At 40.2% G+C, this 15,313-nt stretch overlaps 1 protein-coding gene across 7 annotated transcripts in view; it reads left to right on the top strand.

Moving 5' to 3' along the window:
• The window catches only part of SMAD1 (SMAD family member 1), a 48,531-nt gene that overhangs the window by 17,621 nt on the left and 15,597 nt on the right, over nucleotides 1-15,313 (top strand). For 5 of the 7 annotated variants that reach the window (XM_062573897.1, XM_062573902.1, XM_062573899.1 and 2 more), the window contains one exon: nucleotides 4,688-5,315. In XM_062573897.1, coding sequence (XP_062429881.1) covers nucleotides 4,916-5,315 — 400 coding nt within the window. In that variant the 5' untranslated portion in view covers nucleotides 4,688-4,915. Of the gene's footprint in view, nucleotides 1-357; nucleotides 420-4,687; nucleotides 5,316-15,313 lie in introns of all 7 variants that reach the window. The other 2 variants (XM_062573900.1, XM_062573898.1) reach the window with 1 other exon arrangement.

The raw sequence follows: 15,313 nt of genomic DNA, 5'->3' as shown, positions 1-15,313 counted from the left end.
TTCTTGTGTGTATATTGTAATGCTACTGAGGTATATACAAGGTTTCCATGCATTCTTCCAAGATGACCCAGATCTGATCTTCTAAAAAGGTGCAAAGAATGAACTCTGATAAAAACAGAGTAGCGCAGCAGTAGACTTCACACATCTGTCTTTACATGTCATGTTTTGAGAAGAAGAAAAAACAAAACTTCCTGCTACTTATGCCAAAAATAGGGAGATAGATACTAAGTTACTGCAAAATCTATTATAGCACATTCTAGCATTGCAAATGCTTGGACTACATGCTTTTTAGTAATAATGCATGGAAATAGCTCTTGCTATTGTTTTTAAGCCAAAAATATGATTTTTTTTTTTTAGGTCTAACTATTGTACTGAGGGAAAAGATTATTTGGTGAACAGATGAATGTCTTTCAGAGAAGGTAAATTTATAAAGTGTTTTTGAAGAAGCAAGGTAAAATCTCTCTGCTTGCTATCTCTTTATATGTCAATAACAAATGGGCACTGAGAAGGAGGTATATTGACTAGATTTTTTAAATCCATTCATTCTTATTTTATTCAAAGACCAAATTTCTCTGTTAAGAATTGTATAGATTCCCTTCGCTACCATTCTTGGCCATTTTTATGCCTGACTGTGCTGAGCATATATTAAGAATATTTAATGAAATGCTTTTTGCCTGCATCCTTTAGCCTGTAATACAAATAATAAAGTTGGTAGAATTGTCAGAGCTGCTTCTTGTTTGCCTGCATCTTGGGCTAGGAGATGTTTCACCTCCCCCAAGGGAGGCTGTCGTTTGCTTGTCCTAACCCTTTCTCCACCCACTAAAAACCATCACTTATGCAAAGTGGGAGAGTTTCCTATGGCATGTCTGGCGGGAATTAGAATACAGGCTCGTTGAATATTTTACTATCTGCTTAGACAGGACAACTCTCTCTTCTTTGAGGGCTGGAAACTTCACTTGTAGACATTTTGCCTAAGTAAGTTTCCTCAAATACAAGGCAAGCTAAGCGACTATTTATATAGTACTCCTTAAAAAAAAAAAAAAAAAAAAAAAAAAGGCAAGCTTGCAAACTACATGTATGTTTGTCTATCCATCCAAAGATTGCCCAACAGATAGCAGCCATGAAGGAGGACAAATAAAGGAGCAGTGGTATTTAAAAGAAGTTTGTTGATTCCAACTCATCCATCAGCAGACAGAATGCGTAATGAAAGGTGCATGGTTTTCTTGATGTGTAAAGAGTGGTTGATAAGTGGGTAGCAATTCAATTTCCTTTAACCTGATTCCAGGCTGCCTTTGGAGAGTGTCCCCTCGTTTGGCAGGGGTTTCTGTTTCACCCATAGCTCGTGAATAAAGATACCCTTGCAGGGCTAGTGGCCACTCAGCTGTTGGAAATGCTAACCCCTGTTTTCCCAGAAGGGCACGTGGATTTGAGGAAGAGAGACTGAGACGGTGTCATCTGCTGACTTGTGGCTTTATCTTTATTTTGCCCTTCCAACTGATAAGACCACTTTGTGCAAAAGTAATACAGGAAATGAAGCAGTGCAAAAACCAAAAGTGACAGAAAGGGAAAACCAAATGTCCTGGCAAAAGCTCAGGACTGTTGGACATACTTTCTCATTCTTGGAAACAAAAATGCCACCTATACTTTTTTCTATTATTATTTTCAGTTTAATACTGACATTAAAATTTGGTGTAAGAGTAGTATACAGCAGCCTGTGTTTGTTTTTGTTTTTTTTTTTGTTGTTGGTTTTTTTTTTTTTTTTTTTTTACTTTTTTTTCTTTTTTTCTTTTTGCTTTACCTCGTTTTACTTTGCCTTGTGGCTTGTTCAGGGCTTGGAGTATGATAAAATTTATTCAAACAGGCTATACTTCAGCGCAGTCCCTGAATTGTAGCTTAGTGGCAGGCTGGACAGTGCTGGTATTTGCAGCTGCTGAACTGCATTAAATTCAAGTGTATCTACAAGTACCTGATATACCCCCCCCACCATATATTTCTTGCTACAGTTGTTGCCAGAGAGATGCCAGCTGTTAAGATACTACTTTGGCTGGTGACCATAAAGCATACTTTGGAACACATGTTTATGGGTATGGAAAATGTATGTGTGCTACAGGGTTTGATCAATACTAAGAACTTCTGAAAAATCTGTTCCTATGGTTGGAGTATTGGTAGCTACATCTGAATATCATCTCAATCTTTGCCTAGCATGTGAGGATTATATCTCCAGGCACAGCTGTAAATGTACAGATTGAATACACAGGATTTTTTCTTTCCATGGCAAGTAGAATTTGACCTTTTTTTTTTTTTTTTTTTTAAAGCAGCTTGGTGGATTTGGTTCAAGCCTAGATAGAATCCTGTCTGTGTGTGTTACCAATGTTAAAATAAGTTCCTTGGATCTAGATTCAAACTTCTAACCTCTTTTATTAGAACTTCATCAAATATTCTAAATGTTTTGGTTTTAATTTTAATGGGTGTGAACTTGAAAGCAGATTTGATTACTTGTAAGTGTACCACGTGGGTGGAAACTTTCATCTTTTATCTGAAAGATAAATATGTATTCAGAATATTGAGTATATATTGATTATACATGAGTTGCAAATGTTACTTACAAGCACTTCTGAAGCACATGTACAGGGCATCTGATAATAGGGTTCTTAAATTAGGGCAGCATTTTAATAGAGCACTTTACAATGCATGTAAGGATAAAATATATCTATCTCGAGTGCAGTCAGTGACAGTAATGGAGTTTCAGTTCATTTAGTAGTACAGCACATGCCCAGGTAACAAAATAAATTCTTAAATTTGCCCCAGGGTCATGCAAATCTTCTATTGCATTGGCATTATTATTTCAAATAGAATTCTTAGCATAAAAAGAATGGAGAGTACCAGTACTAAGTGCAGATAGACATGATCTCTTTTTCAGTTTGTAATCATTATTCACGTAAATGTAGTTTATGCATCCAGCCTAATAAAACTGAGCCTTTGTAATTAGTTTTTAGTGATAGATTAATTTGAATCAAGTGGATTGTTTTCAGCTGAAAATACTCTGAGGATATTGGTACACTTTGTAAACGTTAAAATTGATGACAGTTTGTTGAAGTTCTCAAGAGGGTAAATATTCCATAGCATCTGCAATCTTGAGATTTGCAATTAGTGCATTTTTTGTGTAAATAATATAATTGAATTGAATTTTTTAGTACAAATATAAAATTCTATCTAGCACATTGGACATACTGACACTCTATTTTGTATGTGTATGGTGGTTTTGTTTTGTTTTGGTTTTGTCTCTCTGATGGTAACAAAAACGGTCTTATCCTTTTCCCCTTTTCCCTTCCTCTGCAACCTGTTGCTGTCTCCTCCAGGATATATTTCCTGTCTGTCTTCGCACTCTGTTTGAAAAGTGGTGGTTTAGTGCTCTTCATTTCTTTTTTTTTCCAGCCCTTCCAGTCCTGGATCCCACTTCCCCAGGCAGATGCAAGCTTTTTGCCTGGTCCCAGCATGGACAAATGTGAAGCTTGCTGCTCATGGGTCCTCTGCTCCACATTCCCAGTTTGAGGACCACTTACCAGAACTTCCTCCTCCTTCCTACTCCTTTCTGTGTTCTTGCATACCTCTGGCAGGCATTGCAAGCTGAAGGGTCAGGATGCAATGGCTGAAATGAATTCAAGACATCTTTTCTTCAGTCTGCTTATGAGTGGCAGTGGTGGCATCTGACAGAGTTTTGCTTTCTTTTGTGACCTGAGTGAGAGAAAAGATCTTTCTAGTTTACTTTTTTTCTTTTGCTTGGTGTTTGAAGCTCAGAGTAACTCAGAGGTGTAGCTGAACTGTTTTTGTTTCAGGTTGTGATGTGCACACTCCAGTGCAGTAATTTACTAGCTGTATCACTTGCAGTTTGCAAAGAGGAGGATAGCAGGATGCTGTTGGGGTGTATTGCTTCAAGCTGCTATATAAAACCAACAAAAGCCGCCAGTTTTGTGGTGGTTCCTTGGAACACTTTTCTGTGTAAGGTTCCTACATTTGATTGAGAATGAGGAGCACCCTTCACACTTACTAATGAGAGATGAATTCTGACTGGCTGGCTTGGGCCATTATTAATGTTATCTAAATTTCTAATAGAGAACTTTAACCCTTTTGTTGAGTATGTGCAGGAATACTGCCATGTCTTTTGTGTATTTGGGGTTTCCTTTTTATATTGAGCACCTCGTGGCTCTAACTGAGGCCATGCTGGGCACTGAGCAGAAGCCTCTGTTGAAGTTGACAGTTCTCCAGTTGCTGTCTCCCTTGCTGTGTGGCACAAAAATCACTGAGGGCACGCAGCAAACTGGAAGAAGGGAACTGAGCTGATGGGAAATTGTGCTTTTTAACTCAGTTCTCAACCCCTCCTACTTTTTTCTTTGTGTTTATGCTGGTCATTTTTTCTCCAAGGTGATCGTATCATTTATTCTGGACTGTTTTAGCGGTGGGAATATGCAAGCTTCATCAGGCCAGGTTAAATTAAAGTCTTTGTTAGGCTGTTCCTTGAGTCCAGTTCTGGAGGTTGTCAACACTGATGTTGTTGTTGTTTTCTCTGTCACTCCACCATTGCTGGAGGTTATGTTTAACTGTTGCCAGTTAATTTAAAAAGTAAAATCTCTTCAGTTAATTTAAAAAGTAAAATCTTTTTTCTTCTCATTCTGGTATTCTCCTGTAGGTTGTGACCAGGGACGGTAAAGAATGAGAAGGTCGCTTCTATCGAGGGGGAATGTCAGCATCGTCGTCTTGGGACATGAGGATTGAAAAGTTAAAAGAAACAGAATTATTTGAGACAAACTGCTTTTAACTACTGTTACAATCTACTGTATCCTGTTTGTGGTGTGGAACAACAGGACAGTCTATTCTGCCTGGTCTGTGGTCTCCAGTGTGACCAAGAGGGGTCACCATGAACGTGACAAGTTTATTTTCCTTTACCAGCCCAGCAGTGAAGAGGCTATTGGGATGGAAGCAGGGGGATGAAGAAGAAAAATGGGCAGAGAAAGCTGTTGATGCATTAGTGAAAAAACTAAAGAAGAAAAAGGGTGCTATGGAAGAGCTGGAAAAAGCATTAAGCTGTCCTGGTCAGCCCAGCAACTGTGTCACAATTCCTCGTTCTTTGGATGGCAGGCTACAGGTTTCACACCGGAAAGGGCTACCGCATGTAATTTACTGCAGAGTGTGGCGCTGGCCAGACCTGCAGAGCCATCATGAACTGAAACCACTGGAGTGCTGTGAGTTTCCCTTTGGTTCAAAACAGAAGGAGGTTTGCATCAATCCCTACCACTACAAGCGAGTAGAGAGTCCTGGTAGGTGCTTCCTTGTTTGTACCTTTATACCTTATCTAAACACTGCCAAGTATGGCAATTAATCATGTGACTCATCAGCTTAAATAAGCAAAAGTGGCTGTTTGCACATACCAGATACTTCCTCTTTGATTTATCTGGATGTAAGCATTAATTAGCAGTTGTACCTTTCACATGATGAATGTTTCACTTGTGTAGATACGTTTTATCGCAATTCAGAGGAATAATCTTAGCATGATCCTCACATTGCTGGGCATGGTATCACCTGGTTCTGTTGGTGATAGCTGTTTCTCAAATTTATTTATTTATTTACTGAAGTGTGTGGGTCAGCGAATCTGTATGGAATATTGCAAACTAATGTGAAAGACTACTGTAGTACATACATTAAAATAATTCTGACATAGTGTGTTTTTTTAATTATTATTATTATTTCCAAAGAGATTACTCTCACTTCTATCACTTTGGTTTCTTCATTCTCCAGAAGATAAATATTGTCTTTAAGATCTCGCACAGATTATGCTCTCAGAAGCAAATGTGATTTTAGACAGCAGAAGGTACCCCTCAACGTAAAACTTTGATAGTAATGTTTTGTTGTTTGTGAAGTTTTACTTTCAGATGTTCTGTAATTGTAGTTTGCTTATATACTTCCTCATTTTTAAGTTAAAATGATTATCTGTCTCCTCTTCAAAGGCTTGTTAATGACAAGCCCCTTTTTAACAGAGTATTTCCATGGACTAAGACAAAGTATACTTGAATATAGCTACATAAGTCTGCAGCTACTTGTGAGGCTGCTACCTGTGAGTCTGCATATTACAGGAGTGGGTGGACTTCCCTGATTTAATTTTGGGAGGTCCATCTGTGTTAGACATTTACAAACAGTGTGGTGGTAGATAGTTTGAGAACTGCTGTGGAAATAATGGATTAAATGATAAGATTGTTGTCCTGTAAAAGGGAATTGCATTTGTCTTAAATCTGTAACATGTAAGGCATATCCAGATGCCAAACATTTCCCTTTGGTATGTTAGTGTTAATTTGGAAGTCATTTGAATGGCAAAGTTGAGACTATAAAGTGTGTATTTGTGCAACAGAAGGTTAAAAAATTGAACCCTCTGCACTGGAAAAACAGCTTTAAAAAATTTTACTGATTTCATGATGAGCAGAAAGGAGATAGTAAAATAAATAGTCGTGTCTTTGTACTGCAAGCTTTCTGCATGTGCCTGTGCTGATTGCTTGCATTCAGTATTCCAATATACCGAAGATTAAGATTCCTGAAAAGCATCTAGTTCAGTGAGCTTGAGCAACAGACCTACTTTGCTGTTATTGTTAAGGCAAAATGACATGTTCTAACTCATTTTGCCTTTGTCTTGGAAACAAGTATTGAGTTTGAGAACATTCTCATTTAGACTTTATATCGTATTTAAAAATACATATTTAGAAATGTTATGTCACTTCAGTGAGATAAGCAAGATAAAAAATAGAATCAAACTTTCTAAGGTGTATAACTAAAATGTATGGTTTGGCTGAGTACTGTGAAGTAGTTGAAGTGGTTGCAAAGATGTTCGTTGGATGTTATGTCATCTCATAGGCTGTGTATTCAGGAAGCAAAGCTAAACATTATTAACTGTGAGCCTGAATTCTGGATTGCTCTTTAAAGTGCTTCTGGAGAAGATAAAAATCTCTAGAGCGGTGTAGCTACAGAATTTTTGCTGGGGGTGGGGAGAAAGGAACTTAACTGATTTGAAGATGGTAGAAATAAAAGACCTCCCTTTCACCTAAAGAGTACCCTTTCCTGGGGAACAAGCAGATATTTGTCATCTGTTTAATACACAACTTGGACAGTTTTCCTGCAAGTGTTAGGACAGTTCAATAGAGCTGAGAAAAGTGTTTAGTCATTCACAAGGTCAATGTGCTGCTCTAACCAGTTAAAACATCCTGGAGGGAACTGTGGAGCAGGAGGTAGCTTTTGCTGCTCTTCAGATGCTCTGTTAAATCGTGGTATGGAGGTATAAAGTTATGTGCATGTTGAAGTTATGTCTTAAGGATTTTAAAATCTCGAAGTGCGAGAACAGGGTTGAATCCCACTGTGTTTTTACTGAGGTCTCTGGCTAGGTACGTAAAGGACAGATTTGTACTTAATCAACCGTAGGTTTGCCGTTGTTTTGAGGGATATTGTGTGGAGATGAGTGGGAAAAGGTGACTTTTGGAAACGGGTGGTGACTGAACTTTTCTTTGGCTTGGAGGACAGTGCATTATGACTTTTTTTTCCTGTCCCTTCCCTATTCTCCCTATCCTCCAAGCATCATCTTTTCTTCATTTCCTGACTGTCACTCCCAAATTCTACTCACTGCATTTTCCTATTTTTGCCTAGACATTAAAACACCATCACTGCTGCGTAAGTGTTTATGCTTTGAGATTAATTGGTAGTGGGAATTCATGCATGAGTCACTGTTTCCAACTGTCCACAAACTCTAGCAGATATCAAGGTTTGTGTTTCCAAGGCTATCGTTGCAGCCCTGAGGGTTACAAATGTACTTTCTCTTGACAAAACAAAATTGAAAGCTTAGATAGTGTATGATGTGCAGTTTGTGCGGACTATGCAAGTACACTGTGAAATCCTGGCTCTGTTGCCAGCATGGTCAGTATTTACGTCCTTTGTATAGAGCCAGTTACTCCAAAGCTGAAGTAAATGGTGTGTGCATGGGCTGGAATCTGTATGTTTTATTCTGTTTTGTTGGAGGTGGTTATTGTGTGACATGTTTCGGTGTTGTGGAAGTTTTGAAGACCTGCTTAACAGCAAATCCTCAAATGCATAAAATCACATAGTGCTCTAAGTTGGGAAATTAGTCTTCTCAGTTTTAATTGTGTAAGAGTGATGCAAGATCTTCTACTGTGATACTTTATTCCATCCTAGCTATTTAGCTCAAGATAATTCTAGAATTGTCACACTATGGTGAGTCTACAAGCTGCATATTTACACCTTAATTCGAACAGAGATTTCTCTTTGTTAGCAAGGCCAGACAGGACCCCGTTGCAAACAGTAAGAGGAGGCTGAAAGAGGAGAATTGGCAATGGTTTCGGAAACGCAGAAGCGCTGGTGTTGCTGGACACGGACTGTGCTGCTCCGCCAGTGTAATGAGGGGAACGTGTCCTCCGGGAAACACTGAGGTGTGAGCTGGTGATGCTGCATTAAGACTCAGCCTGATTTGGCAGCTGGGAGCTCTGCACAGCATCTCGGTGGCAAGGTTAGCTCTGCACGCTTGGTGTCCTCAGCTCCCTCAGCATGGAGATGTGGGCACACGAGCGGGGAGAGCAGAGGCCGTTTGGCTGCTGGGGCAGGAGCAGAAGCTGCGTGAGCTGCCGGGGAGGAAGACCACCTCGAGATGCAGTACGTGCCCTGCTGCAGCTGTTGCGTAGGAGGTCCATAGTGTGCAGAGTTACTTCTGGTGCAGGGTAGTTGGTCAAACTTCTCTCTTGGCAAGGCAAAGACAAGCTTTTGATTAAGGAGGGGAAGCTCTGAACTTGATGCCTTTTGAAAACTGGCATAGTCAGCTAAACTGGTGCCCTCACTTAACTGAATCTGCTTGGTCTCCTCAGTTTCATTTTTTGGATTAGAGATACCTCAAAATCAAGTTTGTACCTGGTTTTGGGCTCTCCTCAAGTACACTCAAGACCTAAGAAATAATCAGGCATAGGTGTACATAGGGACTGGGAAGGAAAAGCAAATGAGTTGTTCCTCATTTCTCTCTGAAAATACCAGAAACGGCCTCTCTGGTTTTGCAGGAGAACTAAGTCTCTCCTGAGCTACTATTTACCTTTCTTTTTTTTTTACTCTTTTCTTTCTTTTTTTTTTCTTTTTTTTTTAATGTTTTATGTTGTTTACCTCTGTCCTTTGTATCAATGGACTCAGGTGAAAGATGTGATCTAGAATTTAAAAATATCCCCCCCCTTTTTTTTAAATCTGGATCCAGTTAACTCTATGCAGTTGTAGCATTAAAACAAGGCGGATGGGATAAGGAAGCAGGAGGATAAAGAGATGCTTAAATTGACACTGCTATTAAAAAAGAAAAGAAAAGAAAAGGTCACACCTCTAACAGCTTTAGGGAAAGAGATTCAGTTCCTGAAGTAAACCTCTTTCCCATGGATCTAAGCGAGCTGAGGCCTGGCTTGGGTAATATTTCTTGATATCCATTTCTGGAGGTGCTAGCTACTGCTCCGCTGTGCTCGAGCCGCGTAATGCCAGGGAGCACTAAAACTGAGCTCCGAAGCGGCTCACCCGCCCCTGGAAAAGCGTGGGCTGCGTTGACGGACCGATCAGCACGTCCACCGGAAGGCAGCAGGTAACCAGGCCCGGTCAGTGTTTTGTGCTTAGCAATAAAGTGTGGATGATTTTTTCCTCTCTGAAGCTTTTTTTCTTGTTTGGAGAGCCTGTGGCAGTCGGCTCTACCTCAAGGAGTTTTTTAGGAGGCTGACAGTGCCCCAGTCCCACTGGAACGGCGGTGCGAGCGACAGCTGCTCTCTGGCGATGTGGGTGAATAAACTGTCAGAACTGTTGGATTTTCGGTTCTGCCTAAAGGTCACGATGTTCCTTTCCATTCTGGGTACGAATTTGTGCAGTTCTCTGCTTCGGCAGCCTTGCCTTTGCTGACGAGAAACGTTTTCCCTAGACGGTTAGCTGCTTTTTGCCACAGCACCTGAGCAAGTCCCCAGGCTCCAAGAGCAACGGTAGGCGTCTTGCTGGTTTTGCTCCTGGCACGGACTCTTTGCCCCTGGCTTTCACCTGGTGGTTTTCATCTTTGTCTTTGATCCTTTCAGCTGTTTGCTGTGAGTCTCCATAAGGCCGCGCACCTATGGCAGTTACCGGAGGAGCAGAAGGAAACTCAAAAGGGTGGAAATCCTGGGCAAGGCAGGTTTAGATTGAGGTGGTCCTGCAAGTAAAGCACCTTGAATACTCTCTGTGGAGTGCTGCAGCTCTGCTCTTTAATAGAAGGGAAAAAAAAAGTTTAAAGGAAGTTTTAAATGCGTTTGAAATCTTATATGTGTTTGGTTGTGTGTATTTGTGTGGGTGTGCCTGTGCAGGCTCTCTCTCTCTGTATATATATGTACATATAGATACTTAACCAGAAATATAAATGGGTCTGTTAATCATCCCCATCTCCTTCCCTGTTCCCAACCAGCTAAGATTAATCCATGTAATACTAATATTCCCAAACTGCTTCTAGACAGGGTAAATTGAGAAGTGGGTTTTTAAAAATCTTTCGCTATGTTAATTGCCTTGCACTTCAAATCTGATACAGCTGGTTGCAATAAGTTACCTATCCAATCACTAAAATTAGTGCTTTATTTTTTGCTAAGCAGCAGGGTTCAAATGTAGTATGCAGCTTGTGCATTAGGCTGCTTTCAGAGAGATCATCAAACTGACAGGTGTCAAGATCAAATCTGGAAGCAGGAGAGAAAAATTAGAGTAATTGGAAATTTTCTTCAGCTTGTGCCTTGCCTAGCTGAGCTTTCAGGGAAGCCTGCCTCCCTCTGTTTGCAGCAGCACCTGGGAGAGCTGCAGCTGGCCCTGGCGCCTGTGGCGTGTTTCCGGCCAGCCGGGGAAGCTCTGCGGAGCAGGGCTCGAAGGAGCCCCGCGCGCCAGCTGCACCTGCTCCTCCCACACCTGCAACGGGCAAGAGCCTGGAAAAGTGAAGGCAAAAGAGAAGTTGTTGTTTCTCTGATCTGGGGAATGTAAGGGAGGGGAAAACTGGAGTGTCCTTTCAAAGAGGAAGAATATAAATGAAGTGGAAGGAAGACAGAAAGAGAAAAGGAAATTGGAGTGCTTTTCCTTTAATTGCTTTAGGGAAAAAAATAGAGAAATGGAGCTCACCAGTTGATTCAAAACTGGGAAAAAGGGCGGAGGAGTTAATGCATAGGAGTAGGTTAGTAAAATCCTTGTTCCCACTTTTGTATTCCTAGCAGAGGTTCTGCACCACTGCAGGCGCAGGATGAGGGAGCAGAGCATGTCATAGCTGAGAAGTTTTGCCTTATTGCTGTGTAATGTTAGTGTTGGGCATAACTTTAAAAATAGTGTGCTACAACAGGTGGGCACAATTATAGGATGGTTCCCCAAAATAGCAAACAACTGTCAGTTTGCTTGGCAAGTAGTATAAAGCTTTCTTCCTGTCAGTTTTGCAGAATTCAGTCCTAAAATTCATCATCAAAATCTGCTTGGGGGAAATGAGTTGTAATAGAGAGGGAGAAAGGAAGGAATAGTCTAAACTTCAGGGATTTCTTTGTCTAACCTCACCAGATGTCAGAAGAGAGGACTTTAGTAAATGGATATCAGTTGTCAAGAAGGATATGTTTGTATCTCTCTATATATTTTTAATTTAATTAACCAGAAAATTAACCAGATTAAAATACCAGACATCCAAGTTTTAACTTAAGTAAGACACAGTAAGATGCTGTGTTTTTATATAGGTGATTTGAACTCTGCTCTGTGTAAGCGTCTGAGGAGTATACACTGCCACACTCTAACTGTCTCCTGTATTAAAACTAATTCTTCTCCCACATTAGCTTACAAGAACTCCTTGCTCCTGGCCATACAGTTAGTACCAAACTCTGAAATTGGTCTTGACAAGTATCACTTTAATAGAAATGGTAGTTTATCAGAGGATCTGCAAATAAAATCTAATGTTAGCTGAATATTGTAATGAGGAAAATGTACCAATGTTATTTACAAATGCATCTAGACCAGATGTATGATATCAAAGTAAAGTAGGTGAAGCAATAACCATTTTTTTAAATACTGTGTTGAGTTGCAACTGTGTAAAATGAGAAATCAAGCTGTGAGGTCTAATGAAACTGCAAAACAAATTAAGAGTTAAGAAAATAAGACAGGTTTTGGCTTTCTCCTGGAATAGAAAGTCTGGAATGTTTGTGTGTCAGTCACTCAAAACAGACTGTTGAAGAGTGGTGACTGAGCCTTGCAGTTACTGGAACATAGATTTGGAGCAAAAGTCTAAAATGTTGTCATTTCTGCTTCTTAGAAAACAGTAGAGCAAAGTTGTGTTACCACAGCTTGTAGCAGAGTCTTGTTTAAGCCAGGAGGTGTTGGAACAACATAAAATAGCTAGCTAGCTAGCTCGTTGGAGAACTGCTTTGGCCACAACAATATTTATTATTTTTAACCAAGAGTAAACCTGATCCCAAGTATAGGCATGTAAGTGTCTTTGTACGTGAGAACTTGTCCTCTGGTCAAAGAATAATATTCAATTTTGCCATGTCTTGTTTTAGGCAACACAAACCTAATAACATGAGGTTTCTCTGCTTGGTGTTTTCTTGTTTACAAGCAAGATCTTAGCAAGACGTTTCAGGTAGCGTGCTTCAGTGCCTCTTTAATGCTGCAGACAGCAAGCAAAGCTACGCACGTTCATCTCTGCGCTCCAGTACCTGCTCCATTCCTACTGAGGGATTGGACTGCTCACCTGGATGCCACTGCGAGTTCAGCTGCTGTGGTGTCAAAGGAAGGAGATTAAGCTAGAAATTTTGAGAAGGATTGAACTTTGTTAGTTTAATACTATTACAGTTTTTTTTTTCCTAACTCTTCTTTTGCCATTTCATCTTTGCAGGATTTTTTATCTAGAAACTTGAGTACAAGTTTCAAGTTCCTCTCCTGCACTTCTTCCCCCCACCCTCATTTTTTTCATACCTATATCCGGGAGCCGTGAACTAGGATGTAAGGATTTCCCTCCTTCTTCCCAACTCGCAGTTCTATTTTTCCAGTAAAATGTAAGTGTCTTTGCATAAATTCATATGAAAATATGGCTATATGGTGCTTGGAAATTAAAATGCACTGTCTAATGATAGTACTCCAAGGCCTTCTTTAGGGTTGAGGCCCCTGTTGTGGTATAAGCCTGCACAAACAAGTGTTTGTGCATGTTTGGACATACATAACATATGTCCAGTGCATCATCATCATCATTTTTAAAAGCAGCATGGTTGAAAGTGCAGCAGCAATTGCTCTTTTCTTTTTCAAAGCTCATAGAAAAAGGAATGATCAAGGTCATCTTTCATGTGGCCCCTTGCTGCATTCCGTTATTTGGTCTGTTTATTTTTAGATGTGGAAAGAGAGATACCTACCAAAATCCTCATGAAAACCTTGAGGGAAACTACCTGTCACCTGGGCTGATGTGAGGTGAATAGAAATATACTGCCTTGAAAACACAGCAGGTCCTTTGGCTTGAACTAGTGGTTTCTTTGTTTGTTTGTTTGTTTTTAGTATATAGACTTTAAAAAGTTATAATCACAAAGTGGAAACTTTGTTTGCTAAGATCATTATCTCTGGAACATGATGAGAAAGAAACAAAAAAGAAAACTAAGTAAATCTTTATACTAACACAGCACACTTGTTTACAGGAGAATAGGCTGTTACACTGGAGAGAGGCAAAGCATAGAGATCGGTAGCTTTCTTCAAAGGCTACTATTACATTTTCATAAAAGTTCCTACTAGAAAGACTTTTTCTTATATACATAATATGAATAGCCAGACTGTCTTTGGTCTCTCTTGCATGTTTTTGGCATTCTTGGCTCTTAGATGAAATAGCCCTGTGGTAAAATTGCCCTGTAGCTGTAATTCTTTTACTACAGCTCCACTTGTTTGGTGCAGGCATAATCCCCATATGATTTGTATGTTAAAAATAAGCTGCCCAATTCCCAGACAGTTTTAGTCCATTGACTAATACAGGATATGCTTTTAACTACAGTTCTGCAAACATATGCAGCCTGACTTTCAGATGATTTATCTTCCTCCTCAGGCGTTATCAGTAATATAACTACTGCTAGTTATGCATTAACTGTCAACTACAGGTCTATATCTACACAAAATCTCAGAGCAAAATTTAGACACAGTTAAGGCCATAAAACTTTTTAATCTGTTGTTTGAGAAAGTAAAGAAATAAAACTGGCTCATGACTTGTGGTTCTACTCCATTAACTGGTTTTAACCATTTTAACGAGATTCCATTTACAAATCTGTTGAGATGTTGTTTGATATGATTGTCACAGTAGTTTTTCAGGACAACAGCACAATTATTAGTGCTTTTCCTTTGAACAGATACATCTCTATTAAATGGAAACATTTTTTTTTAAATAAATGTGAAACTTGGGCTTAATGTATCTTTGTTCTCTTCCACGAAGGAAGGTTAGAAAGTGCAAAATTGTGTCTGCAATCTGTTAGAGCAGTATCCTGCAGAGATCCCTACAACAAAAATGTGTACTGCTTCATTATTTTATAGCAACAGGTGTGCTGGCTTAGCACAGAATAACTCTCTCATACTTTCTCCCCTTCAATTAGACCTCTTCCTGGAGCTGGCAGCTGCAACAGAGATCAGCCTCTTCCCCTGCTGCACTGAGCCGTAGTAATTTGTTATCCCATATGGTTGGGGTCTGTAAGCTGACCAGAAGCCCACGGCCTTAGAGCGGGGGTGTGTGTCCCCCTTTGCATTTTGAACTCGCGGCATTTCTGTGTACTTCGGAGCAGCCCAGTCCCGGCCTGAGTCTTTGCTGCCAAGTGAACAATGTTCAGATTAGCTCCTCTGTGAGTCTGGTGGGAGCAGCTAGACTGCAAAAGCCCTTTAGTTGCAAAGAGGTCCAGTTATGGCCTTGGGTGACTGTCTCAGAGGTGGACTCATTGGGGGGCTGCGGCCTCCCTCCCACCAGACAGCCTTTGGGTGCCTTTTCTCTGCGTTTAAGGTTGTTTGTGTGCAGGGAGGGCTTGAAGTAGGAGAGTGCTCAAGTAAGTTCTGAAGTGATATTTTTGCGACCATTTGTGCTATATCAGTATTGGTTCTTTTCTTCCTCCTCCTTCCCTCTCTGTCCACATGTATTTTGAAGAAGATGGCATTTTAATTTTTTGTGGTCAAAGTTAGTTTCGTATGAGGGAGAGTGTGGAAGATGAGGTGTAGCTGGAGTCCTTCCAGACTTCAGTAGTGGTTCTGCCCAATTGGAGATAACGTGTGTGCA

This window comes from Rhea pennata, chromosome 4, assembly GCF_028389875.1.
Source record: "Rhea pennata isolate bPtePen1 chromosome 4, bPtePen1.pri, whole genome shotgun sequence".
NCBI lineage: Eukaryota > Metazoa > Chordata > Aves > Rheiformes > Rheidae > Rhea > Rhea pennata.
Note: the sequence above shows the minus strand (reverse complement) of the source record. Positions and strands in the feature narration are given on the sequence as shown.